The 25,568-nt window shown below is 53.7% G+C and overlaps 9 protein-coding genes across 9 annotated transcripts; 5 read left to right on the top strand and 4 right to left on the bottom strand.

The window, feature by feature from the left end:
- Window positions 1-244: 244 nt before the first annotated feature.
- On the top strand, window positions 245-3,427 carry CTAM01_12725 (uncharacterized protein; the record flags this gene model as incomplete). Its single annotated transcript, XM_060528730.1, has 1 exon — window positions 245-3,427. One exon carries the CDS (start codon window positions 245-247, stop codon window positions 3,425-3,427), a length of 3,183 nt encoding a protein of 1,060 aa, XP_060376639.1.
- A 522-nt stretch (window positions 3,428-3,949) lies between these two features.
- On the bottom strand, window positions 3,950-4,213 carry CTAM01_12724 (uncharacterized protein; the record flags this gene model as incomplete). Its single annotated transcript, XM_060528729.1, has 1 exon — window positions 3,950-4,213. One exon carries the CDS (start codon window positions 4,211-4,213, stop codon window positions 3,950-3,952), a length of 264 nt encoding a protein of 87 aa, XP_060376638.1.
- Window positions 4,214-6,743: 2,530 nt separating this feature from the next.
- CTAM01_12723 (transcription factor Tos4) lies at window positions 6,744-8,370 on the bottom strand (the record flags this gene model as incomplete). The annotated part of the gene is made up of 2 exons (XM_060528728.1): window positions 6,744-6,776; window positions 6,832-8,370. 2 exons carry the CDS (start codon window positions 8,368-8,370, stop codon window positions 6,744-6,746), a joined length of 1,572 nt encoding a protein of 523 aa, XP_060376637.1.
- A 3,140-nt stretch (window positions 8,371-11,510) lies between these two features.
- On the top strand, window positions 11,511-12,766 carry CTAM01_12722 (uncharacterized protein; the record flags this gene model as incomplete). Its single annotated transcript, XM_060528727.1, has 2 exons — window positions 11,511-11,576; window positions 11,669-12,766. 2 exons carry the CDS (start codon window positions 11,511-11,513, stop codon window positions 12,764-12,766), a joined length of 1,164 nt encoding a protein of 387 aa, XP_060376636.1.
- A 234-nt stretch (window positions 12,767-13,000) lies between these two features.
- CTAM01_12721 (palmitoyl protein thioesterase) lies at window positions 13,001-14,005 on the bottom strand (the record flags this gene model as incomplete). The annotated part of the gene is made up of 1 exon (XM_060528726.1): window positions 13,001-14,005. The coding sequence occupies one exon, from the start codon at window positions 14,003-14,005 to the stop codon at window positions 13,001-13,003; it is 1,005 nt and encodes a 334-aa protein (XP_060376635.1).
- A 1,356-nt stretch (window positions 14,006-15,361) lies between these two features.
- On the top strand, window positions 15,362-15,520 carry CTAM01_12720 (uncharacterized protein; the record flags this gene model as incomplete). Its single annotated transcript, XM_060528725.1, has 1 exon — window positions 15,362-15,520. One exon carries the CDS (start codon window positions 15,362-15,364, stop codon window positions 15,518-15,520), a length of 159 nt encoding a protein of 52 aa, XP_060376634.1.
- A 1,192-nt stretch (window positions 15,521-16,712) lies between these two features.
- On the top strand, window positions 16,713-18,789 carry CTAM01_12719 (C-type cyclin; the record flags this gene model as incomplete). Its single annotated transcript, XM_060528724.1, has 3 exons — window positions 16,713-17,614; window positions 17,688-17,895; window positions 17,947-18,789. The coding sequence occupies 3 exons, from the start codon at window positions 16,713-16,715 to the stop codon at window positions 18,787-18,789; spliced, it is 1,953 nt and encodes a 650-aa protein (XP_060376633.1).
- A 1,168-nt stretch (window positions 18,790-19,957) lies between these two features.
- CTAM01_12718 (uncharacterized protein) lies at window positions 19,958-20,986 on the top strand (the record flags this gene model as incomplete). Its single annotated transcript, XM_060528723.1, has 4 exons — window positions 19,958-20,049; window positions 20,116-20,822; window positions 20,902-20,922; window positions 20,976-20,986. 4 exons carry the CDS (start codon window positions 19,958-19,960, stop codon window positions 20,984-20,986), a joined length of 831 nt encoding a protein of 276 aa, XP_060376632.1.
- Window positions 20,987-21,821: 835 nt separating this feature from the next.
- CTAM01_12717 (uncharacterized protein) lies at window positions 21,822-23,639 on the bottom strand (the record flags this gene model as incomplete). Its single annotated transcript, XM_060528722.1, has 4 exons — window positions 21,822-22,007; window positions 22,063-22,123; window positions 22,174-23,441; window positions 23,493-23,639. The coding sequence occupies 4 exons, from the start codon at window positions 23,637-23,639 to the stop codon at window positions 21,822-21,824; spliced, it is 1,662 nt and encodes a 553-aa protein (XP_060376631.1).
- Between the last annotated feature and the right edge of the window lie 1,929 nt (window positions 23,640-25,568).

Genomic DNA, 25,568 nt, shown 5'->3' with positions numbered 1-25,568 from the left:
GTCGTACAGCCTACATGCGGGTCGTGATACGAGCAGCTCCCCCCCTCACTTCTCCCTCGTGTAAGTCGTTCCGGTTTATTCACGTGCGCTCGAGTCCGAATACTCGCTGGCCGCATTTGGCCGACCACTCTCTGCCCTCGAGAAAGCACGACGCGACCACGCTCGTTGGATTCATTTTTCGCTGACTTCTGCATGTAATTAGTCTCGGGAGCATGGTAAAGGCACAAAGCGTAAATCCATCATCATGCTCGCCACCGTTTCTCGCTCCTCGCCTCGCGCGGGCGGTCTCTACCCCAGCAGAGCCTCCACGGTGGGATCACTGGTATCCTCGAACCAGACACCCATGAGGGCCAGCCACTATGGCCAAACTCGCGGCTTCCGCTTCGGTGCGTGGTCATCCTACTTGGACCCCGAGGTCCAGCGTCAGCTACGTCTTCGTCAGCGCCACATCAAATACAAATACATGGAATCGATCAATCGCAAGCTGTCCTGGGACCCAAATTCGCGTGCTCAAGACTCGAGAATCGTGATGAAGAAGATGTTGGCTCAGTGCTGGATCAGACAAGGTCATACCCGCTCTGGTGGCAGATACGTGAGAGAGGAAGACGTGAAGAAGGGTGGATCGGGCGAAACCCCAGGCACCCGACCCGGCCAGAACATTGAGGATGTCGAGCGCAGTGCTATCAATGCTCTCTTCTCCGGCAAGCGCGCCAATCCTTTGGAATATGACCTGTGGCAGTCTCCTCTGCAAAACATTCGCAATTATCTGGGTAGCCAGACTAGGAGCAAGTACACGGCTGCTGCCGGCCGCGACGTTTCGCCCGACATCGACCCGATTACGAACCGAAGAATGCATTCTTCACACGCGCCCCAGTCGGTGTTTGATAACTCTTCGGACAAAAATACCCAAGAGCCCTTTTTCCCAGACGGGGTCCCCCCCGCCGACGAGCTCAAGGAGTATGGCAATGTCACGATTGACAGTGCCCCGTGGGCCGAAGCTGGGTCCAGTAGTGGAGTTGTGGAGACCCCGCAATATGCGGATCTCGACAAGTACAAGCCGGTCATGGATGAGAAGCTTGATGCTAAGCAACTTTCCGAGGAGCCGAAATACGACGACTTGGGCAAATACACACCGGTGGGCCTCAAAGATTTCTTGGAAGAGGTAGACGCTACGCCCAAGTATGAGGACCTCGGCAAGTATGCCAACCCGACACTGAACGACCGCCCTCCCGAGGAGCTCTCCCAGCCTGCATACGAAGACCTGGACAAATACCGTCCGGTGATGCATAACGAGAATGCTGAGGTTCCGGAGCCACATGAGCGATATACAGATTTGCACAAGTATGGCCCCATCATGCACAATGAGAAGGATGTGGTGGAGGAGAAGCAGCCCTACGACGACCTCCACAAGTACGGCCCAATCATGCATAACGAAAAGGACGTCTTGGAGGAGACGCAGTCATATGACGACCTCCACAAGTATGGACCGAGCAGTTTCAACGAACCTGAGGGATTACGCCCCCGTTCCGAGGAGGAGAAATCAAAAGACTACGACGACCTTCACAAGTATCGCCCGCATTCTTTCAACGAGCCGTCGGGTCTGCGCCCCGTGCATCCCGAGGAAGCCTCCAAAGCTTACACTGATCTGGACCAATATGGCCCCATGTCTTATAACGAACCCCACGGACAAGCTCCCATGCACCCGGAGGAGGCATCCAAGGCATACGCAGACCTCGATGCCTACAACCCTGTCGGCTGGAATGAGCCGCACGGCAAACCGCCAATGCACCCAGAGGAAGCCTCAAAGCAGTACAAGGACCTTGAAAAATACTCTAAGGAGTTCAAACGCGGTGATTCACCGCCACCAGAGGGTGTTATTGCAGCGGTTGAGCCTGAAGAGGCGGCCAAGCACCAGCCTGTGCAATACAACGAGCCCGAAAGCCAGCGCCCCAAAAATGACTGGGATCAGAAGGCTTTCGACGAGGCCAAGCAGTATGAATCTTTCCGCTACAATGAGCCCGATGGCCAACCTGCCGCCGTTATCGACCCTGTTTCCAAGGGTTTGGGTGACTTCGATGCGGAGATCGCTGCGAAGGCAAACAGACGCAAGTCTTTTGCTCAGACGTCAGAGAAGGAGAGAGCAGACGATTTGGACCTGCTCCGAGCCAGCGATGTTCGGGCCAAAATTCCGACGTCTTCGGGCCAGTCCCGGAGAGAGTACAGCACGACGAACAGACAGATTCTCGAAGCCGATCTTCCCCGATATGCCGAGAACTGGGATATCTCGAGCAAAGCTGCCCGTATTGCAGTGCGCCAGTCTAGAAACAAGGCGTGGGATCACATTCCCTCCAAGAAGGAAAACCTTACTGGCAACTATGTCAGGGACTTCCCCGAAGACTTTTCGGGGAACTGGAACGACATTGTTGCGGCTGCCGCGGATAGTCAAAAGGTTGAGGAAAGCAAGGACCATGACGAGGTTGAGGCCGCGTCCTTTGATGAGAGTTTTCCGAGTCTGGAACGCAAATTGGAGCCATCCCTGGACCGGTCGTCTTCCTTTAGGACTACTCGCATTGCGGGAAAGAGAGGTCAAATTGACCAGTATTCAAAAGAGCCTCAGGGCCTTGAGGTGAGCTACTCCGAGGAGTGCGGTGGCAAGCAGACCTGGCCATCCTACGTCCGGACATATGGAACTGTGACGGACGCCATGACCCATGCCTCTTCAACCGCACAGGAAGCGGTTTCCGCTGCCAAAAGCGAGGGTGTGGTATCCCCGACCGCAGCCGAGGCACCCCGGGAGCCTACCATTTACAAGATTCTTGCATACGACCCGACAATGCAGGCTATCAACACAGCCGAGACTACGTCGGTCGTCCCCGACAGCGCAACACCGCTAACGCCAGCGGAGGTTATTCTACGGTTGTCGAACCCAACCAAGTTCTTCCCCTACTTTAGCACTCTGCAAAAGGAGGGATACGAGATTGTTTCCGGGAGCGGAGACGTCCTGGTATTCCGCAAGGTCCGCGAGGCAGAGACGGCATCCAAGGAGCAGACTGCTGCTTCCTTCGCCCCTGCGATCGAGAAGCCGACGACATACCAAGCGCCAAAGGTGAACCCCATCGACATGATGGGGAGCGACCCCGTAGTACCAAGCGCTTACTCTTCCAGTCCTACAGGCTACCTCAACTATGATTACCCCGGAGCGGAGACATCAGAGAAACCCCCGCCTCCCTTCAGTCCGCTGAGGAGGCGCAACACGATATCCTGTGACAGCCAGGATCTCGAGCCTCCAAAGCGGCCGAAGAGGAGCAGGGCCAAGAAGGTTGTTCTTGGCGCCGTATGGGTCGGCGGGATTTCTTACGCGATCGGTGTCGTTGGAGAGTATTTCAAGACTGGAGGCAAAGATGGTCAGGGGCCTAAGGGTTTGTAGGCAGATGTCGTGAGGGAGGGCTCTGCGGATTGATTTGAGATTTGGTTGGGATGGTTTATATACCTTTTCCGGTTGTAGGATTCGGCTGCCATTTGAGCCAGGCAAACTCTCCATTGTATCAGTAGCACGCTCAATGATGCAATAGTCACTTCTCACTCTTGTCGCACGCTGCTGCGACTGACGCAATTTGGGTGACTTGCTGATGGTGTCGTGCTCTTTCACAAGCGGCACACGCAAACAAAGAGCACATCGAAGCCATATGGGATGATGAATATTTGATGATACAACCTAGTAATACACTTTTTTGAACGCCGTGCCTTCCTAGTTATCGGACGGCGACTTCATCCATGCTCTCCATCATTACCAATCTTCTTGTCCAGGCATAGGGACCGCCTCGGGAAAATTCCGTCTTCGACAACACCAAACCCCCCTTCAACACCACGACCTCCCATTCGTATGACTTAACCGCAACGTTACCGCCGATTCTCAATTTCTCTTTGCGGATCTTTGCCCTCGGACTTTTTACGAACGCTCGGTGAACCCGGGGCCAGTCTTGACATCCTCAATGTGGCTCATCTGCAGCGCGCGCTTCTGGTCTTCCTGGTTCCAGCTCTGACGGCGCTCGAAGGAGGGTTTCCAGCTGCTTGTCGTGGACTCGACGATGGCGCGCGGGGTTGTGGCTGATGGGGAGGATTGCTTGTTGTTGTTTATATTGTTGGAGGAGGAGGAGGTCGGGGAGGTGGTGTAGTTTGAGATGTCGGGTTGGGCGGTTTGTTCGGATGCCATTTTGGAGGTGTTGGACGTTTGGTTTTATTTGAAGATCTTTTGAGGTTTGGGGAGTTTGGGGTTTTCTGTGGATGTTGGAAAGGTTGATGTTTTGTATGGTTTGAGGTTTGGTTTGGTTTGGTGATGTAGGTCAGGTAGGTGGAGAGCGTGGGGAGTGTTTATAGTTTATGCTCGGAGTCGTTGGAATGTAGAGGTTTGATTACACGACGACGGGGTGCAGAGCAACGGGAAGCAGGTGAGTTTCACGAGAGGAAAGAGCGGGGAAGATGAAGAGGAGGAATGAAATCTTTTAAACTTCCCATATACCTCCTCCTTTGCCATACGTGCTTTCCTTCTTCCACTTTCAGGGTCCAATGCGTCCTTTGAGGTTTGGCGCTGCATACACACCACCACCACCATCACCACCACCACCACACCACAGCGCGCCACTTCTCTCCGGATGTGTTTAACCTGTTTTGCCTCACTCCTCCTCTTTCATCTTCCTTCTCAGTGATCGTCGCTGCAAGAAAACGATGCTCGAGAACTAGCCTATCTCCTCTACTTACTTGCTTACCTGTGCTCCCGCGTTTTGATGCAACCTACGCCCTGTCCAATGCAGATATGACGAACCCCCCTCAGCTCTGAAAGACCCCATCAAAACATTCGTCTTACAAGAAAGCAGACGAAAAACGATGCATGCATGTACGGGCACTAGCCTCGAGAGGTGTGGTAGTTGAGAATCATCCTGTATCAGACGATGATCAGCCCAGCAGAGGCTGAACGTACAACATCATAGCTCATTTCTCTTTTTCTGCCCGGCGTTCCGTTGGCGGCAAAGTAGGTCGCATGAAAGAAGGGTAGGATGAGCTAGCTACCGCCAGAACATATCGCCACTGACACCTGTGTGATCGGGGTACCGTGTGTAATCGGCAGCTCTGTCCCATTGACACCACCACACACACCCTCGTCGTCATAAAACGGTTCTCGAGCATATACGTCTTTCGACTGTCACCCTCTGCTCAGATCAGCACAGAAGGTAAGGGTGCGTAGTACAACCGCTACCTACGCCTTGTTACGCAGACAGCCCTCCAACTTCAGTCCAACTGACTGCCGGTATCCTGCGCCCGGGCACTCGCGGCACTACCTGTATTCAAAGGTACTGAAGGACCAACCAGCGAAGCTCAATCACCTAACCCATCTCCTCATCGTAATTATCCACCAAAAGAATTCTTCTAATCATCCATTCAGTCCCGGTGCACGAAGAACTTGAAAAGACATTCACACCGGAAAGCACCTTACACCCTAGGGCAGGAAACAAAAGCAACCACCGCCGTCATTGCGGGGTAGGTTCGGGGGGGGCCCAGACCCATACTAAATTAGGCTTATCGGACGTTATCGGTCAACGAGGGTCCGTGCACTGCACCATGCCGGCCCCACACGAGCTCCGGGATCACCGCACAGGGAAACGGAGGAACGACATGACGCTGCAGATTCCGGCTTCCTTCGTCGTAACTTGCCTCATCTTACCTTACCTAAACTGAGCCGTTTCTTCATAAGAAGTATGATGAATGTAGAGTTACAGGTTCGAATGTCTGTCAGACTGTGTTCGTTCGAGTACCGCGAGATAAGTCTTCTTAGAATCGCATTTGAGAGAGGGCAAGGTTGGCCCATGTAATCGGAGCCGAAGGTCGGAATCGAGATGCGGTGTGTTTTTTTCGGGCACGAGCTGGACGCGGCAGGGATGAGCGCGTGACGGCGTGGACCTCCCGTCTCAACACCCATTTCATCTCAGCTGGTTCATCAGTATCCTGTCAAAGGAGAGCCTCATGGGACGCGAAGTCATTCAAGATCGCAGGCAGCCTCATTAGAACAAACATGATTTTTTTATTCGCCAGACCTCTCTGATTGAAGATGATTCTTCAACTTTTCTAAACCCCTCCCATCCATCCATCCATCCAACACCATCCTATTCGTCCCACCCATCATCATTTCCATTTCCCGTGACCGACTGCCCGCCAGCCCAACTCATATCCCATCTTTCTTCGTATAAACCTTGCAAAACTCAACTTCAAAAGACGAAACAGGTGAGACGAAAAAATCCATCAAAAATCAAGAGACACACACTCCTCGCTTCCAAATCGATTGTAACCTGGATGCCGCATGTATCTCGTCTAACGGGGTCGGTGTCGGGGTTATAGGCGCGGGCGTGGTACGGTGATTCTTGTTTCGCGTGCCTTGGGGGGAATCTTTGGGGTAAAAATAAGGAGGCCGCCCTTCTCCGTAGGTATAGTAGTAGTAGTGGAATCGTACAGTAATGATACGTTGAAACAGAAAAACGCCTTGCGCTATGCAGCCAGTACACACGAGTTGGTTTTGCCCAATGGTGGATTTTGAGAGCCAAGGTATAGACAGTAAAAGGGTGTGATGCAAGACGAGAGAAGTGAGAGGCCATGCTCGGTATATGCACGCCATCAGTTCAGCCTCAGCAAGGCAAAATGGGTGTAGAAACCCCGAAAAAACATGGGATGAAAAGCGATAGCTAGAACAAGGTTCAAGGTGTACGTGGGCGCTTCCAGTAGTATTGCTAAACCCAGCATGTTAACTTCAACCTCTTTACTTCTTTGCTTTATTAATCTTACCTTGTGCTGCTTGCGACACGCGCGCAGGCTGGGCTTGCGCAGACCATCCGTCACGGCAAGGCGGCGCTGGTCGTCGTCGTCGAACTCGGGGACGTAGTAGTACTCGCTCTCGAGCTGCTTGCCAGCAGCGTCCTTGCCCTGGCGTTGAATAATACCAATGCATGCCGTTGCCTCGATCAGACTTCGGAGCTGGTCCTTTGTCAACCCCTTGCGCTCTTCCGACGGCAGGTTGTTCATGATGGTCGACAGGGGGTTGGACGACAGGCGCGAAAAGGCCAGCTGGTTGACGACATGGTTGCGGACGGTAGGATTCTCGTAGGGGGGCTCCGCTTCCTTGACTTCCTCCTCGTCTTCTAGCACCTCGCCTTCTTCAGCGTCCTCTGGCGACTTTGGCGGCGCGGAGATGGGACTAGAGGGCCTTGATTCGTCGCGGACCGTGGGCAGGCCCGTTCGCTTGAAAGGAGGGAACTTGGGAGACGCAGTAGTGATGGAGGCCAAGCGGTTGGAGATATCTGCCCCAAAGGGTCCAAACGAGTGAACAATCGGGTCATTCTCCTCGTCAGGGTCGTTCACGTTCTCGTCTTCCGGCTCACTGAGTTCGGACGAGAAGGAGTTGGTGGCCTCGGTAGCGAAGCTCTGACCAATGATGGTGCCCGAGTCAACCAGCTTGGGAAGCTCGGGCTCGTCTGCACTCGAGTCCTCGTAGATTTGCACTTCCCCATCTTCCCTGGGCAAAAGAGCCTGGAGTCGCTGCGAGCTGCTGAGATGCGCCGTTGGTGAGTCTGGGGACTCGATGCGCGAGGGCCGGCGCAAAGGGCTCGACTGCAAAAGGTCGGCGGCAACGCGGGCAGCGGACCGAGGAGGCGAGTCACCCCAAGCAGAATCATCGGGGCTGGCGAGGCGGTCGCGACGGTCCCGCTTCGGCCATTGGATCATGACACGGGCGTCCTGAACGTCAATCATGATTTCGGTCCCTTCTGTTTCGGACGTGAAGGAATCGCCCTTGAGGAGCTCCCACGTACGGCCCTGGCAGTGAAGCTTCAACCCGTTCCAGCCATTGCAGATGATTTCAATCTTGTTGGGCTCCAGAGCGGAGGGAGCAGGCACGTAGCGGGCCTTGACGTGGATGCGGGACACGAGGCGGTTTGCGGACAGCTGGTAATGGGACGAGTTGCTAGAGCGGCCCATGAGGAGAGTTTCGCCATTCTCGTTCAGTTCGATGGAGCTGACAGCACTGAGGGGAGTGCGCTCGGAGGCGGTAGAGAGTGCTCGAGACAGACCACCAGGTCTTGAGTGTACGCGGGGCGGAGAGGAGGATAGGATGCCGGTGCTCGAGGTCGGGATCGGGGTGGGATATTTCAGGTACGCGTTGCTTGCTCCCACAGAACCGGGACGAGCTTGTCGTTTGGAGGGTCTAGGGAAGCCCGGGGACGAAGAGAGAGGTTCGAACGCCGGGAGAAGGCTCGGGGCAGGACGTTTGGTGCCGGCCAGAGGAAGCGTAGGCTCCTGGGTCTTTGATCGGGGCGAGGAGTCGAGCATTATGGCGACGACAGCATGCCCAAGCTAGGAGAGTGAGAGTGCCGGTCTGAGGATGATAGAAGGGCGTGTTTGGTCCTTTTGCAGTATTCCCTCTTGTAATTCCTTGAACTTGTGTTCCTTGCACGTCGTTGGGAGGTGGGCGCGTTATGCTCGGCGCGGGTGTCGCTTCGACTATCGGACGTGGGATATTGGCGTTGTGCGGGTAAGCGTGTAAGTGGCTCTCGCTCTTCCGGCAGGGGTGAGATGTACAGGAGTCAGGGTCTCGAGGGATATGTCCGTGGAAAGGAGAGAGAGGTAGAGAGGACAAGGTCTGCAACAAAGTTGAATATCTCGAAGGAGGTCTCTAGGATCCAAACCTGGCCACACGTGAATGAAAAAAAAGATAGAGGGAAGGCTTTGGAAGAGCGAAAACTGTCAAAGTGGTTGCAGGTCTGATGGAAGGAGGCCCGGTGGTGCGGCCCTGGACCTTTTTGAGGGGGGCCCTTGCCCAAAAAACGGGAAGCGTGTCTCTCGCGCGTCCACGTCTTTCCCGCGTGTTGGTGGGCGCGCGCCGAATTGTGCTGTGCAGGCACCTCACGTTGTGCTTTTAGGCACTTTAGGTACGTAGAGTGGGGAGCAAGAGTCGCGTGCCCGCTGAGGGTAGACGGGTTTATAGGTAACTTCACGGGACGATGGATGGCCACAGCGGGTAGATGCGCTAAAGATGACCGTGTTTCTAGGCCATGGCCGCTGGACGCGGGCCGTTGTCTGAGCTTGTTGCGGCGGTCACCCGCTAACCGTGGAGTTTAGTTGCTTCCCCAAGGAGTATCTGTAGCTGTGCTCAACCTCATCAGTCTTTACGTCTTCATCACCAACTCTCATTCTCAGTCTCATATTCATTCTGAGTCTTTGGCTTCACGACTTGTCCACATGTAGACCGCCATTTCTCTTCCAGCCTCTTGTGTACAAAACCTGCAGCCATGAGACCTTACAATGGCCGTTGTACCCCTCATCAAGATCCGATCCAGCCTCCCCGAAATCACGTCCGAGTCTCCAAGGCTCCACCATACACGCTTTCTTGGGTGAGAGACGAGTAAGAGGCTGCAAGAAAAAAAACCACTACTGGCCCACTTCCAGTGCGCGTCTTCTCTTACACCACCACATACGCACATACGCTTTCGATCATTGCCGATGGTCAGCATTTCATCCTGCTTCCCAGCTGTTGACGGATGATGAGCTAAGGTACTTTGACATTACGGGGGCCATCCCATCCAACGGCGAAGAGCGCTGAAGAACATACTCATTAGCCGCCCAAGGCCACCACCAGTGGATGAGAGTCCACTCTGTCCAACCGTCTCGCCCATTCGAACCCCGGCGCATCCCAAGCTGGCCGGAATGATCTATGCTAACCAGGAAGGTAAGGTAAACTGACTGAAGTATCCATAAAGTATCTCCCTCGGGATGGCGTGTCCAAGACAAGATCAAGAGGCTTGCAATTTACATTACTAGTAAGTTGCATAGCTAGTGGAGGTTTCTCTCAGAGTTCTCCAAGTCTCCAAGAAAGCCATGCATTCCATCACTGTGCGCTGTTCCCCCCCCAGTCCTTCGTCCATCCCTGTGCTTCACAGCCGAGACTCATACACCCTAAATCGCGATATCGCATCGGGCCAGTTCTCGTCTAAAGCCCTCCTCTGAATCCATTGGTTCCGAGCACGGTCGTTTCTCTCTCTGTGGCTATTATCCGCCTTCCCTTTGCTGCCACAAGCATCATAGATGCGCCAAAGGTCCGCCCGTCTGGTGAGACTTTTGAGTCTTGACCCGCCCCGTCGACTGGGATGCGGGCAACCGGTCCCAGACTCCCAGTCCCAGTCCCAGTCCCAGATCGCCTCGTTCCAGGCTGCCCATGCAATGCAATCCGAAGGGGGTTGAAACGAGCATCGCGAGACCGTGTTTGCTGCGCGTAAAGTGTCTTTCATTTCACACTTGGGAAACCTGGATCCCCTTCAACTCTCATCGCTATGGTCCCTTGATATATATACCATGTTCCAACCTTACGAATCCCCTGCAATTCGTTGCCTTATTGTACGCAAACCAACATATCTTTGTAACGCGTTCCCAAGCGAATATGACTACCCGTCCCCTTAGCACGGGTGGAAATGAGCTGTCAGGAAGCGCCAGACACTTTGTACCCGGAAAGCCGTGCTCGGTATGAAAGTAGGTAAACCCACGTCTTCCCGAACCGTCAATCATCGCGTCCCGACAGGAACACCCCGCATCGCTAAAGCAAGTCGCGCTCCCTCCCATCTCATTCTCGCACGACCCGCTGAGGCTTTTGGGCAAATGATGATCCCGGCGTTCCCAATTGGATTCCATTGGATTGAAAAAACCTCGTTGGCATGTGCATATTAGTGACCGACCAACTTACAATGGCAGTCCGGCCCACAAACCACGTTGTCCACACTTTTCTGAGAGACTCTTGGATGCCGGGACCCGTTTTCAGACTGAGACAATGCTCGTGTGTTGAGACTTGTAGGTAAATTGATTTCCATGTCCGTCTGTAATAGGAGTGAAGAAGCGTTGGTCAATTCTCACACGAATCGCAACCGTGGTGTAAAGAGTTGAGACGTTGTTGCTGCTGAACGCGCTGGTCGACTGCTAATCCGGCTGTCCTCGGCTGACTTTGCATCTGAAGACGCGATATCCACCACTCAACGCGTCGAGACATGTGCAACCTGTTTTATGTACTGAATAGAGTCTGACCGTCAAATCCAAGGCCAAGAACTTCATCCGAGGCCTTTGTGGCCAAAATTTGCTTCAACATCGGGACCAGACCGCCAACTTGTGCACTCAAATCAGCATCCAAGAAACCCAGCAAGTCGCGGCGGCGCGGTGAGTGCGGTTGGAGCCAAGGTCCTTCACCGAGCCTTCACCTCGGTCAGACCAGACCGACACGGGAAGCACGGACCCCATCGGCACCGGCGCCCTGGATCCGCCGACAGGACATGATCCCTGTCGTTTTGGCCAAAAAATTTCTGGACGACGGTCCAAAGATTTCTGGTCGCCCCCACCATATCTCTCTCTGTAGTCGCCGTGTTGAAGTTTTGCCAGAACCAAAGAAAACCACAAGACGAGCCTTCAACCAACCCGTCAAACCAGCAGTCATGGCTCCCTCAAAGACCGTCGCCGTCGCATCGAAAGATGTTACGCCCTCAATTGACCCCGAGCAGGTAATTACTCCCCGGTACTTTTCCTCCCGTTTGACAGCAGCGCAACTCCAATCAAGATCTCCCAGATCGCTAACCGATGCGCGAAACCTTAGACCCTGAAGGCCTCCAAGGCTCTCCTGGCACACATCAAGAAGGCCGCCAAGGAAAAGTCTGAGGAATCCGGCAAGAAGAACCTCCTCGCCGACGAGACAGAGGACCTCGCCAGCCAGCCCATCTGGCTCACCCTCACAACCAAGCGCCACATCGCCGACAGCGCCCGCCTCAAGCCCGGCAAGATCACCCTCCCGCACCCCCTCAACCAGGACGAGGACGCCACGATATGCCTCATCACCGCCGACCCCCAGCGCGCCTACAAGAACATCGTCGCCTCGGAAGAGTTCCCCGAGGCCCTCCGCAAGCGCATCACCCGCGTCGTCGACGTGGCCCACCTCAAGTCCAAGTTCAAGCAGTACGAGGCCCAGCGCAAGCTCTTCGCCGAGCACGACGTCTTCCTCGCAGACGACCGCATCGTCAACCGCCTCCCCAAGGCCCTCGGCAAGACCTTTTACAAGACTACCGCCAAGCGCCCCGTCCCCGTCGTCATCTCCGCTAAGCCCCCGCGCGGCGCAGACGGCAAGCGCGCAAAGGCGGGCCCCAAGACCCCCGGCACCGTCAACGCCGGCACCCCGCAGGACATTGCCGCCGAGATCGAAAAGGCCGTCGGTGCCGCCCTCGTCAGCCTCACTCCGTCCACCAACACCGCCATCCGGATAGGCTACGCCGGCTTCAAGCCCCAGCAGGTCGCCGACAACGTCACCGCCGTCGTCGACGCCCTCATCACCAAGTGGGTGCCCGAGAAGTGGGCCAACGTTAAGAGTATCTACGTCAAGGGCCAGGAGACCGCCGCCCTGCCCATCTGGCTGACGGACGAGCTCTGGCTCGAGGACAAGGACATCGTCGCCGACGACAGCGAGCAGGCCAAGGCGATGAAGGAGAAGGCCAATGTCGGCAAGAAGCGCAAGTCGATCGGCGCTGACGACGAAGAGGCCGAGACTGCGACCAAGCCCAAGAAGGCCAAGAAGGCGGCCAAGGAGGCGGCGCAAAAGGCTCTTCCCGAGGGCGACGACGAGAACCTCAACAAGCAGATTGCCGAGCGCAAGGAGAAGCTGAAGAAGCAAAAGGCCAAGGCCAAGGCTGCCGTCGACAACTAAACGTGTTTGGAGACCCAGGGCATGGCTGTAGAGATGGTACCGAAAAAATAAAAAGGAGGAAGGGTTTTTACGTGCGGGATTATACCATGCATGGTTTGTGGCGTACGGCGTTGGTTCAAACAAAAATCAATCATGAGAACTCGTGCTTAGAAATTTACCAATAAGAACTAGTGTACAATTTTCCCTCTTGCACTTTTTCCCTTGTGTCGCTTTCATCAAATCACTACCCAGCAATTACAACTCCTCAAAGACAGGAACCTCCTCGACCGTCTTCTCAGCCTCAAAGGTCTTCTTGAACGGCCCAAAGAACTCCTGGATGGTCTTATTGAGCGTCTTGTCAGAAATCTGCATATGCTCGCCAGGAACCTGGCGGAAGCGAAGCCCGCCCTTGCGGTCCAGCTCCCTCAAGCCAATCCAGTCCTCCTTGTAAATCGCCCGGGCCCGCAGCGGCAGGCTCTCGGTGCCGTTGACCTCCTCGAACCACGCCGTCTCCTTGGGGATGACGGTGGTGTCGTCCTCAAACATGACCATGACAAAGTTGGCCAGGCTGGCGAGGTTCTTGCCGTACCGCACGTTCTTGAGCTCGCGCTCGTTGTTGATGTCGGCCAAAAAATTGGACGACTCGAGGTACTTTTCGTACTGCTCCGGCTGCGGATCGCGGTAGTACTGAGCCGGCACGAGGCGGTTCTGGACGAAGCCGGACCAGGTGTTGAAGCGCAGGAGGGCCATGGCGCCCTTGCAGAGGAAGTCGCCGTCGCCGCAGGCGCGGAACTCGACGATGCCGTTGTGCTGGCTGCCGTAGGTGACGAGGGACCGGACGGGCGGGTTGTTGCAGCGCTCGACGTAGCCGCGCAGGAACTGCCCGCCCTGGCTGAAGCCGATGGCGTCAACGGCGGGCGCCGTGGAGAGGATCGGGTGGGCGGCGAGCTCGGCGCAGACTTCCTCGAGCTGGGTGGTGACGTTGCCGAAGAAGGTGGCGGAGCGGTCGGCGTTGGGGTCGGCGCCGACTTTGATGGTATAGACAAAGGTGCCCGGGTTGAGCTCCTCGGCGACTTCGCCTAGGCGCTTGATGCCCTCGCCGTCGTACGAGTCGCCGAGGCCGTGCCAGACGATGAGGGGGATCGGGTGGTCGTCGGTATCGTCGGACGAGCTTGTGTGGTGTTTGGGGGTCGCGGCCGTGTAGGCTGCGGTGGCTAGGGAGCCGACTGTGAGCAGTGTGGGGATGGAGAGGGACTTCATTGCGTATTCTCGTATTCTCTGGTTGTTCGTCTACTACTATCAAAGCTGGACTATGGTTGTGAGGTTGGAGAGCGACCAGTGTCCCGGAGACTTTTGTTGGTCTTTCTTTGGATGTCAAAGGGATGGAGGGGAGTGTGGCAATGGAAAGCTGACGACACCAACACAAGCCCATGGACTGCAGCTGCGCGGTTGGGCGAGAGAGCAGGAGCTTGGCCGTTGCCGCCTGCCTATCGCCATGCAGTGCTGACTTATCGATTGAGCTTCCCATTGGCCACGGACAAAACATGTGGGCTGGGGGATGTTCCGAGAGCCCGTCCACTCATCTTCACTGAACGTTCCTTTGCATGTGCTTAGGTCAGCACCTTACCAGCGGTCCGTGCCATCCATTTCACGAGTTTCCCAGGCTCCAAGGGGTTAGCGTCTCAGGAGCTTCAACCTCGACAGCTCTCGAGCCGTCTCTTTGGCCCGGTGCTCTCTTACACCGTGATACCTAAGCTCAACTACTAAGCCAGACGGTAGACCTAGCCTCCCCTGTCAACGTCGGTCAAAAGTCTTCGAGGTCCGGCGGTCCTCCTCTGCCAAGATCACAGCAGACAGACTAGAAGCAGCAACAGCTCCAGCCAGGTCCGTCGGGGGCCTTGTCAAGTGTCGGTCCTCGTCCCTGGGAGCTAATCGCTCCCGGATGGCGGTAGAACGCAGCATTGACATTCGTTACGTCGATTGACTCGAGTGGCTATCCCTTCCCCCAGCCGTGTGAGTGTCAACGGCTCAGTGGCGGGTAGATCCCAGGTCGGCGGGATTCCCTGCCCTCTCTGCCGCTCTGAAACGCTCTCGGTGCGAGACCAAAGATGCAACCAAGAAATAGTCCCCTGTTTCACGCAACCTAGCCTCTCAGGCTCTCTTACTGGTGTTCCCCCCGGAGTACCACCACCACCGCGACGCACCCTCGTACAGGGACACGAGGGGCAGAGGCTGACGACGCTGGAGACCGAAGGGTGCATGAAGTAGCCTTGTGGCTGGACGACGTTGATCGGCCGATCTTTTTGCGGCCTTGGCTCGGACGGCCTGTGTTCGGGCGAACCCTCTTTGCTGGCGGGTTGCGTGGGTGGGCAGTGTTCGCGGGTTCCATAAGTATGGACGACGGTCCCTTCTCGAACGACACTTGAAACACGGGAAGACGAGTATGCTCATTGAACTGAAAACCCATTTGCAGAATTGTCGAGTTTATCTGATCTGAACAACTGCATCTCTCTATTTACATCTTTCAATCTAAATATACGCCTTTGCTCTCTGCATTTCACTCTTCTCGTCTCGCTCATCAGACGTTTTCATCTCACAGTCCGACAACCGATCGATATGCAGTTCTCAAAGGTTCTCTGCGTCCTCTTCCCGGTTGCCGTCCTGGCGGCGCCGTTCAAGACCTTCGAGGTCCCGACGCTAGATCCCAACACGGTTGCACCGGTGGTTCCCGCTATCGACCGCCGTGTTCCTCAGGCGGACACTTGTGACGAGTAAAGTGGCTTTGTGGGACAGCACTGAGGGAAGATACTGGCGGTTCTATCAACGTTCCTCTAACACAATGCCGAGGGATGGGTATGGAAACGTCAGTGTGTTACTCGGTGCTAGGAGCAGACCAGTGATATCAAAAAGGTTTGTCTTCATCCAACAACATCAACCTACGCCCATTGCATCACTTCTCGACGCATTTTATACCCTCAACGACGTCTCAGTACGGCATTGGTTGCATACAATGACACCAAGCCGCACTTTGATACTCCTTTCAATCCTTTGTTGTCTAAAGACATGAGGCATGGCACATGGCTAACATCACTCTCAGATACCCCCATCACTAGTCTACATGCTCAATCTGCGAGGAGGAACGTTCAGGAGACGGGACTCCTAGGTCCCATTGTGAACACGGCTCCGGTTCAGGGCCTCACCAGCCGCACCTCAACTCCCCACGCGGCTGGAAAGGATGCTTCGGTTCTCCGAGTTCGTTTAGTGGAAACGGAAAAACGTTTGGGGAAGGAAAGAATATTATTGTACCTACCTTTGAAGGCGGTCTTTCGAACCTGCCCTTGGAAAAGAAATAGACGCCGAGATATCCACCACTTTCTCTCTTGACTCTTTGCTTCCATACTCTACCGGTTGACGATACCTTCGTCGTTGGGCGACTGCAGTTTCGCCGTGCTCTCTCGGCCGTCGCGTCTTGAGGGCATTTATCTTGATATCGACAATTGCGGTCTTATTGCGAATCTCTCTGAGAAGCTATCGTTGCTCCAACTCAAGGTTTCAATACTCTCTTTTCGAAGTCTCTGCGTTCGCTTTCGGGATTTGCGCCTTCACCACTCTCTATCGACTGGGCTTACTTGGCAACTGAACTGTCTTGATCTATCCTTCTAGCTCAGCTTCGCGATCGAGCAGCTTCTTAGTCGAGCAGACTCACATTTACCAGCTGAATACAAGCTCACCTACACTCTCCTTTACTCTCCCCTCTCTGAACATCATGGCAAGTTGATTTCCTACCATTTCCGAGACCGCCCGCGGGTTTCTCTATTCGCCCGAGGATACTGGAGAATTACCTGCCATTTTGTTTTCGAGATATTCACTAGAGGGAAAAATCTTTGGAACTTTACTTTCTATCGGAAGCACACTTACTACTAACTTACAAAGATGGATGATGAACTAACGCAATGAATAAACACAGATGAAGTCCCCCGGAATCATTCCTGCTGGAATGACTGCTCTCAACGGATACTATGTTCCTACCAATCCTTCGATTCCCGGAACCTCAGAGATCAAACAATTCGACTTCACGGTTGACGGTCATCCCAAGTTGATTAGAGTCTTGCATCGACAAGACCGGTCCGTTGAGCCGCCCCGCTTCCGGCTCCGAGTCGTGGAGCACCCCAACTGGGTGACACGGTCCGTGCGCAAAAGAAAGGTCGACTGGAACGCCGCGGTGGACGCAGGTCCAGCACCGTTCACCCACCCCACCGCGACTCTGCCGGACATCTACAAGGCAGTTTTGGAGACCCTCGGACGCGAAATCTCGGAGGCTACGCTGGAACAGATCAACAACCTCCACAAAGACGACACCACTCTCGACCTGCCCCTCGAGGGAGATAAGGTCTGGTTCGATGACTATAGCTGGATTCAGCTTCCCATTAAGCGTTCTTCGTACCTAGCCATCGACCCAGACGACGACGGTGACTCTGACGACACCGGCACCGTAGGCGACAACGACCGGTACCTCGACTGCGATTTCGATTGCGGCGACGCTTTCGCGGACGAGAACGAGAAGACATTGCAGGGCGATTCTGACACGGCTGGCAAAGATTGTGACGGCGACTATACAATGGCTCCCTCCGGCCCCAAGGCGCAGAGCGTTGCGCAGAGTGCTGCTGCCACGAACAACTCAGCACTGGCCGCCGAACCCGCGGCTGCTAAGGGTCCGCACCCTGGACATATGCAGGTGTCTTGCCAGTTCACGAGCGAGCAGAGATTGAGACGCATGCTGCGAGACAACAAGAGCGATCCAGCTAGGGAGGATAGCTACCGTCTTCAGGGAGTGCAGCTCATCGATAACGTCCGCACCATGCTGCGCGTGTATGTTGGACCCTCGTTCTGGTTAAGATGGCAGGAGCTTGATGAAGTGGCGATGCTGACTTTTTACTCGCAGCCCTATCAAGACGTTTGACACTGCTTGTGTCTACTTCCACTGGTTCAGACTCTCGTTCCGCGACGCCGAGTACAACTACTCAGATGCTGCCATGGCTTGTCTCTTCCTGGCCTGCAAGGTTGAGGACACCATCAAGAAGTCCAAGGAGATCCTGTGTGCTGCGTACAACATTAAGAATCCCGAGCACCCCACGACCCAGGACGATAAGGTGTGTAATGACCAGTAGTCTACTATTTGGCTGTGACTAACCCAATCGCAGATGTTCGAACAGCCCTCCAAGATCATCATCGGCCTGGAGCGCCTGGTCCTTGAGACCGTCGGTTTCGACTTCCGCTGCCGCTACCCCCAGTCCGCTTTGCTGAAGGCAACCAAGAAGATCCTGGGTCCCCAGTCCAAGACCGTCTTCGCTACCGCCATGGAGATGAGTGTCGACCTGTACAAGACCTTTGCCCCAGTCAAACAGACAACCTACGCCCTGGCTCTTGGTCTTCTAGAGCTCAGCGCCCGCCTCCTCGGTCAAGGCGTCGACAAGGTAGAGAAGATTAACTACGCAGACTTCCACACGACGCGCCAAAACGTCGTCGAGACGGTCCTCGACCTCCTCGACCTCTACACCCAACACGGCAAGTCCACCAAGCTCGGCGTTCAGTTCGACCTCAACAAATTCATCGAGGTCAAGATCGTCATCAACAGCGAGGTCGACAACACTCCAGGCCTCGTGCGCTACGCCCACTGGTGCACCAACTGTGACGGCGGCGAGGACGAGAACCTCTCCAACGGCGTCTCCGTCCTCAAGAATATTTCCTTCTTTGGTAGCAATTCTGCTAAGCGCAACGGGCGCAACCAGGACGGCACCATGCGCTTCGTGTTTGACCCGGACCGCGCCCGCCAGGAGCGCAAGGAGGTCGAGGCTTACTACCGTGACGAGTATGAAGAGTACGAGGTCGAGGTTGAGGTTCCCATTGAGCCTGAGCAGCGCGGCGGCGGCAACAACAATAACAACCATAACCACCGCGATAAGCGTCATGAGGGCGGCGGCGGCGGTGGTTGGGGCGGTCGTCGTAACCACCATGGTCGTGCCAAGGGCCGCGGTTACTACTGAGCTTGCTTGCTACCTCTATCATCACCTTCATCTTTGAATTCGCTCTTCACCGCGCGGCGGTTACTACTTCTGTCGACGCTTACATAGTACCCGCCAACGAACGAGGCTCTGCACATCAAGTGTATATGGGATGGAAGGGGAATTTTGTCCGATTATCTGGCGTTGACGGTACCAAAAGATACCCCATGGGAAAAGAATTTGGAATGCTTTTTTGTTTCCGAGAAGGAAAAACATTACTTTGGCGGTTTGAGTCCGCTCGCACGTCACATTGTAAGAACTACAATTCATATCATGAAGCTTGTTTAAGCAGATAGGAATTGAAACATAAGGTTGCAAAATTTTACGTTACGCTCCTTACTGCCTGCTTGCAATGCAGCGCACTGTATCAATCAGCCCACGATCAGCTGAACAACCTAACATTGGAGGCATGGGGGGCTAGGATTACACCAGGGAAAAAAGTTCTAGCTTTCTCCAAAAAGGCCTCAGGAGCAACTTGAAATGCTTAAGCCATTTAGCAGGCTGTCACGGTATGTTGGAGCACGTCACAACTGACTTCGTCACATCCATTTGAAAGGTTCTTTTACAAGATGTCAGCGTTTCGGTTTGCTTACCGGAAAAGATACCAAGGGAGCTGGCGGCTTGCTGAGCTGGCGGGGCTCAGCCTGCATGCGTTGGCTGTGGCCTCAAACCTGCATACGTTAGTGGCGTTGTGCATGTTTTGTCAAGGGCGGAATACAGGCTTGGTGCTTTCCCTGCGTCATCAGACTTGAAGGATGGAGGTGATGAGGTTTGCAGCCAGGCAGAATTACGGATCAGTTACCTGGAGCGACGAGTTCTGCCATGGTTGGTGGACCTTGGCTTCCCATAGCAAAGCAGTGTGGCGTCAATGTAGGCCAGAAAGATCCACTGCAATTTCAGGAGTTGATGTGGCCTCAAGTAGCCTCGCCTCCTTGCTATGGGAGCCAAGGCGAACCATGTCAGCTAAGCATATATAAGGCGACGGCAGACCCGTTGAAGAATGAAACTCGCTCCAGAATCGGGCACCACGTACCTGCCGACCCGTTGGAGAAACATAGACAGTTATCGTTCAAAACATTTATTAATAACGGCTTTTGTAGGTCTTGTAAGGTTTTGTATGTCTATACTTGATAGAACGTCAACTATCACCATGGATCAAGACTTGAACAGCATTAACCATAACCGTGAATCCAGATATGGCGAAGATCTATGCCCATCGGCTGCCTCGTGGCGGCAGAATTTGTAGGCCCTCTGCTCGCCTACCACGGTTCGTGGCTACACATACTTACCTCAAGGTTCTTGACATAGACCCCTAGATTCAACCTTCTTACGAACATCACGCAACACAAGCCTTGCGCCTCTGAGCGGTTCAATCTACAACGAAGCCAGATACAATTCAGCTCGAAACCCAGAACAGAATGATCTAGGATGGCGAAGCCTGCAGCAGGGCCTCCCTGATGGTTCCCACCATGCCATCCATAGCGACACGTCGAACAGCTTGTACTACACCGGAGGCACATGGTCGTCTGCCGGTCCGTCAGAATATCATGGCGTCAACATTTCAGAAAATCAATTTCCTGATAATGGCTTTGCCGGCTTGTCGAGCCCCTTCAATGGGTCTCTTGTGGCCATCCCCATTTCTGAGCCCCAGGCAGCAGCCTTCGTTCGATCGGATACTATCCGAGACTCTCACCCGGCTTCCTCAGGCCTTTTCCTCAACGGCGATACTGCATTGCCACTACACCGTCCAAGGGCCAACGAAGCGGGCAGAGACGACAAGTATCATTTCTTCGGTTCAATGATCCCCGTCAGCCAGCCGTATCATTCTTCTCAAGCGCTCCAAGCTCTAGACTTCTCGCTCGACAATGGGCTCGGTGATGCAAGCCTAGGGCCCGGCTACTTCGGTACCTCGTGCATCGCAGAAGCCCCCCTGAGTTACGAATGTGACAGAATGAGAAGCCTGGTGAGCGCATCTAGCCGGGCATCCCGCACCCCCTCTCCACTGGCTGCCAGCTGTATTGATTGGCGTAGAGATAGCTCCGATTTAGATGGACTGACGACACCGGGGGATTGTCCCTTCTGTGAAAACTTTAGCGGAGATGCGGAGCGACTCAGGTTCGTGTAATAATAGTGCCACCAACCTCTACATGATGATTAATTTGATACAGGGAGCACATGAGATGTCACATCAAGAAGCATGTCTGTGAATTCCCTCGATGTTCCCGGAGCTTCAGCACAGCGAGAGACCTTCTCAGGCACGACAGATCTGCACACCAGAAGGCAAAACTCATTTGCTATATCTGTGGAGCTAGTATTCGGGGCGGGCGCTTGGACAATTTGAAGAGACACATGAGGCAGAGGCACCAATTGACACGGGCAGATGTGGATGAGCTAGCTCGATAGACTTTCATGTTGACGGCTTGCATGCTTGCAGTTTTAGACTGGACTGCGGAGTTTGTATACTTGCAACTTATCATTCCTCGCTGTTATTCGATGGGATAAGCACACGATCTGCATCGGATATACACGTCACCTATATTGGACTTGCATGGGCAGCTCCATGGTTGTTGTCTCAAGAACCCGTACTCCTTTGTCGACATGATGAAACAACTCTTGTGCAACCACATTACTCGTCCAACATACCACTGTCAGTCAACGATGAGGCTGGATCTTTTACAAGTTCAAGGAAAACTGAAAGGACCTGGGAGAAGCGCCGTGATTTCCTCAAGACATGGCATTCTGATACAATGTGACTAGTCGCTTATGAAGAAGCAACTCTATTCACCAAACCTTTCGAGGAAGCATGATCCAGCGTCTCAAACCTTTCTGAAGTCAGCCTCTATCAGGGGTTTGTATATGTCATTTGTTATGTGTACTACGGATAACCGTAATGAAGCAGGTTCTCGATAAAACTCGGATGAAGAGATTTTCGCTGATCTTTGTACAGATACAAAGTTATGTTCAAATCAACCAAGACATAGGGCCTGGATAGTTGAAACAAGAATATAGGCGTATCAGTAAATACTGCGCAGATCAAATAGTCCGGCGGCATCAAGGTTCTCCTTAATTGTTGCGTTCAGTTGAACATTGAATGGGCCAAGCTCCAAAGGGCAGTAGTGCTCCTTGCCGCACATGGTGTCTTGGAAGTAAGATCGAATGGCGGCGAACGCACACATGTTGTTCGTGGCGACAGTGGTGTGCTACGAAAAGGTGAGCGCATTGTACCTATGAAAGAGATGTTGAGATTGAGCTTACACCCATGCCATCAGTGACGAGTCTCCGAGCGTTGGCATACTTGGGCGCATTCGAGATGGCGCTGAAAGTTTTCATCAGCAAGGGTTGTCACGGTAGGTAAGCTCAACTTACTTCTCAATTGGCGTTGTAGGATCGTAAGTATTGCTGACGAAGAGCATCGGGTACGAGGTATTACCTCCATATGGACCCTTGAAGACGTCGTTGGATCTGATGGGCCAATCGAGACATGCGAGCATCGTCCTAGACCAGACTTCTCCCACGATGCTGGTGTCCTTCAAGCCGTCCAGTAAGGGCTTGATATCCGCGAGTGACTTTCCGTACCAGATGTTGCTCTGATCAGAGCATAAGATGCCCAGAATCTGCTCGGGGTTCACGTATCCTCCCATATTGGGATCTCCGTAGATCGCATTCGTCTGCTCTGTCCACGCAGCAATGGAGTTGGACGATATTGCCTTCTCCAAAGCAACGAAGACGTCGGAAATTCTGCTGAACTCGGCCAGCGGTTGCACCACCGCACTAAGAACACTGACTTTGAAGGTCACAAGTGCCAGGCCAATGTCAGTTGCGTTTGCCCAGCCCTCTGCCTCAGCTTTTTGAGCGTCAAGCTGCTTAAATGAAGCATTCCATCGGCTGAATATGTCCTTTGGAGTGTTTCCCGTATAGAAAGAGCAGATATCTGGGCCTGCGGCGTGACAGTACACGAAGAAGGCTCCCAAAACGCCGTCGACGTGGTTGATAGAGCTCGAGGTGAAGTTCGTCTGGTAGCTAACTGGGTCAACCAGTCCATCGATGGCAACATGGCCAACCCTATCAGGGAACATTGACGCAAACGTCTGTCCGAGCATGGTCCCGTAGCTCACACCGTAGTAGTTCAGCTTATTCGAGTCAAGCACCGTACGATTACCGTCAGGAGAGGCAGAAAAAGCCTCAACAATGCTGAGCATATCGCGAGCGGTAACAGCAGTCGTCATATGCGGGCCAGCTTCGGTATCAGCACCAGTCTGAGCTTGACACTTTTCTCCGAGCTCCTTGCCAAAGTCGATGAACTGTTGGTAGTACCCATCAACCACCCGCGGGGCATCCCGTCCGGAAAGTGTACCATTCTTGCCTATCGAGATGCCTGCTGAGCAATTGGGCCGCGGTTCGCTGATCCCGACACCGCGGGGGTCAAAGCCGATGATGTCAAAGTTGGAACCGGCTACGACTTGAACCGTGGTGCCATTGTAACGCGCCAGCTCGATCCCAGACGCCCCTGGTCCGCCTGGGTTGATGAGGATGGCGCCTCGGTAAGGGCCGTCTGGGGACTCGGCGGCGGCGGGGATCTTTAGTAAGGGGACGGAAGCCCTGCCAAGACTTGGATTCTTGTAATCGAGAGGTACCTGGGTAATTCTGTTAGTTGAAAAGACACGGGGGTTGAAGATATGACTTACATCGAGCTTGGCGCAGAAGAATTGGCCTTCACATGGGCACCAGACGAGGTCTCGGGAGGGAGTGATCGAATCAAATGTGCAGTCTTGAGCTTCAACGGCTCGGAATCCCACGAGGGCAAAGGCGGCCGCCAGTTTCCAAGATGTCATTGCAACTAAAGGAGGAGATGAACGAATGTGGTGGTTTGGTGTAAAGAATGAAAAGAGCAGAAAGGCGAAATTCTCAGTCGCTTCTCGGTTGGTCTGGATACTGCTTTGATACACCAGCATCGGACGGGACTTTGATTGATATATATACAAATTGCCAGGAAAGTTGAACCACTGCTAGACGACTTTCGAGAGGGAGTATGGGTAGTGAGTGAGAAGGCAAACACCCCTTCCGAGACAAAACCTGTCCCCATTGGAACTTCTTGAGCTTGGCTCCGTCACCACCGCTCTCGTCATCTTACATCTGGCATCATAAAGTCCTGCGCCAAGTTGATCATTGCTGCCACTTACACTACTTAGCGCGTGAGGGGTTTCTGAGCAGCATCCGGGGCTGCATAGAAAAGGAGATTAGAAGTAGGCTGTGCTCGACCTGCGGGTCACTCGCAGGGTCTAAGAATAACCTGCAGCTGGACTCTACAAGAATGCGATGTTTCAAACACGCCCATACAATAATTAAGCTCGTCTTGATGTTTCCCGATGGAGAATCTCGACGTAGGTAGTCAATCTTAGGCAGCAGCCATTCCTCCCCCGTACTCCGAACGAGCGAGCTTACCGGAGAAGATCACTCTAATCAAGAACACGTTGATGTTGTAGAGGAGTATTCTCTACCATAGCCACGATTGGGTCTCATGGATTTCGGATACCAGATGTCTCTAGCAGTTTCATTTCCTCTTGCGACGATGCCAACCACTTTGATGATAGAAATCCCTTGCTTACGCTCTATGATTGGTGGCGAGCGACCACCACGCCCATATCACTAGACTGAAAATCGTCGCTTGCACCGAAAAATTCCCATAGACCGTGACAGCTAAGTCGTACGATCTCCAGAACTAAGACTACTTCCAGGATATCAAGCTGATGAAGGTGTAGTCGAGACAAGCAGGCGAGGCCACACGTGGGGATATTCCCATCAGGGAGACTATCCCGCTTCGCGTTAGTGTTATACGAGCAAGACAGGGATCGAGGGGAGCTTGGCAACAATAGAGTGGCTCCAAGACGATAGAGACCTAATGTAAGTCACATTTGGCTTCCATTTCTGTCTATACGAAAGCTCCGACAAAATTTTGCAAAACACCCGATGGACGATTTCGTACATTACCTCACATATTCGGTTTATAGGCAAGGTAAATTCTTGCCATTAATTGTTCACTGAAATGCCATACCAGGTAGGTCACTGTCGAGACAGATGAAGCAGAAGAAGTCAAGGCTAATGGTGAACAGGGTGACGAGTGAATGAAGATCCCTCCTTCAATACCGTCTCTTGGAAACCAGCCATGCGTTGGCCAGAAGTTCATGGTCTTGAACGTCAAATTCATCGCGTTCTTATTAAACATAAATGCATGGAGGTCGTCCACTCTCTCTCTCTCTCTGTCTCTGTCTCTGTTGGGACTCTGAATATCTCGGTCATTCGTCTTTAACCTTAGGTGTGATCAAGTGAGTGCAACAAAAATTCGAATGGCTACCCTACATATCAATAAGTACGCAAGCTGAAGTAACCCTTACTTTCGGCTCATAGCCTTATTGGCGCCTTGCATCAATGTCTCATCGAACGATACCAGAATGAGGCGCAACCAAGGCTTTCTCTCACGGAAGGATCGTGTCAGTCTAGCCACCGGTGCCAGCGCATGACCACTGGCTTCCGGGGGTAAGGGGTCATTCAGTCCTACCATCACCTCTGTGAGGCCTACTACTTCGACTCTTTTCCGGGTCTCATCAGCGGTGAGCTTTAAGCGGACACCACCCCCTCCTGCCTAGTTGTGTACAAGGACCAGACTTCCCGGCTTGTGCCCATTCTGCTCCTTCTATTGTTAATTGCTGCTGTTTGCGTTGGAGATACTCGGTAGGCCTTCTAGGCAAACGAAAACCAGAACG

Source organism: Colletotrichum tamarilloi (genome assembly GCF_030869305.1).
Source record: "Colletotrichum tamarilloi strain Tom-12 chromosome Unknown Scaffold_81.1, whole genome shotgun sequence".
Lineage (NCBI taxonomy): Eukaryota > Fungi > Ascomycota > Sordariomycetes > Glomerellales > Glomerellaceae > Colletotrichum > Colletotrichum tamarilloi.
The sequence above is the reverse complement of the archived record's forward strand: the minus strand, read 5'-3'. Positions and strand labels throughout refer to the sequence as shown.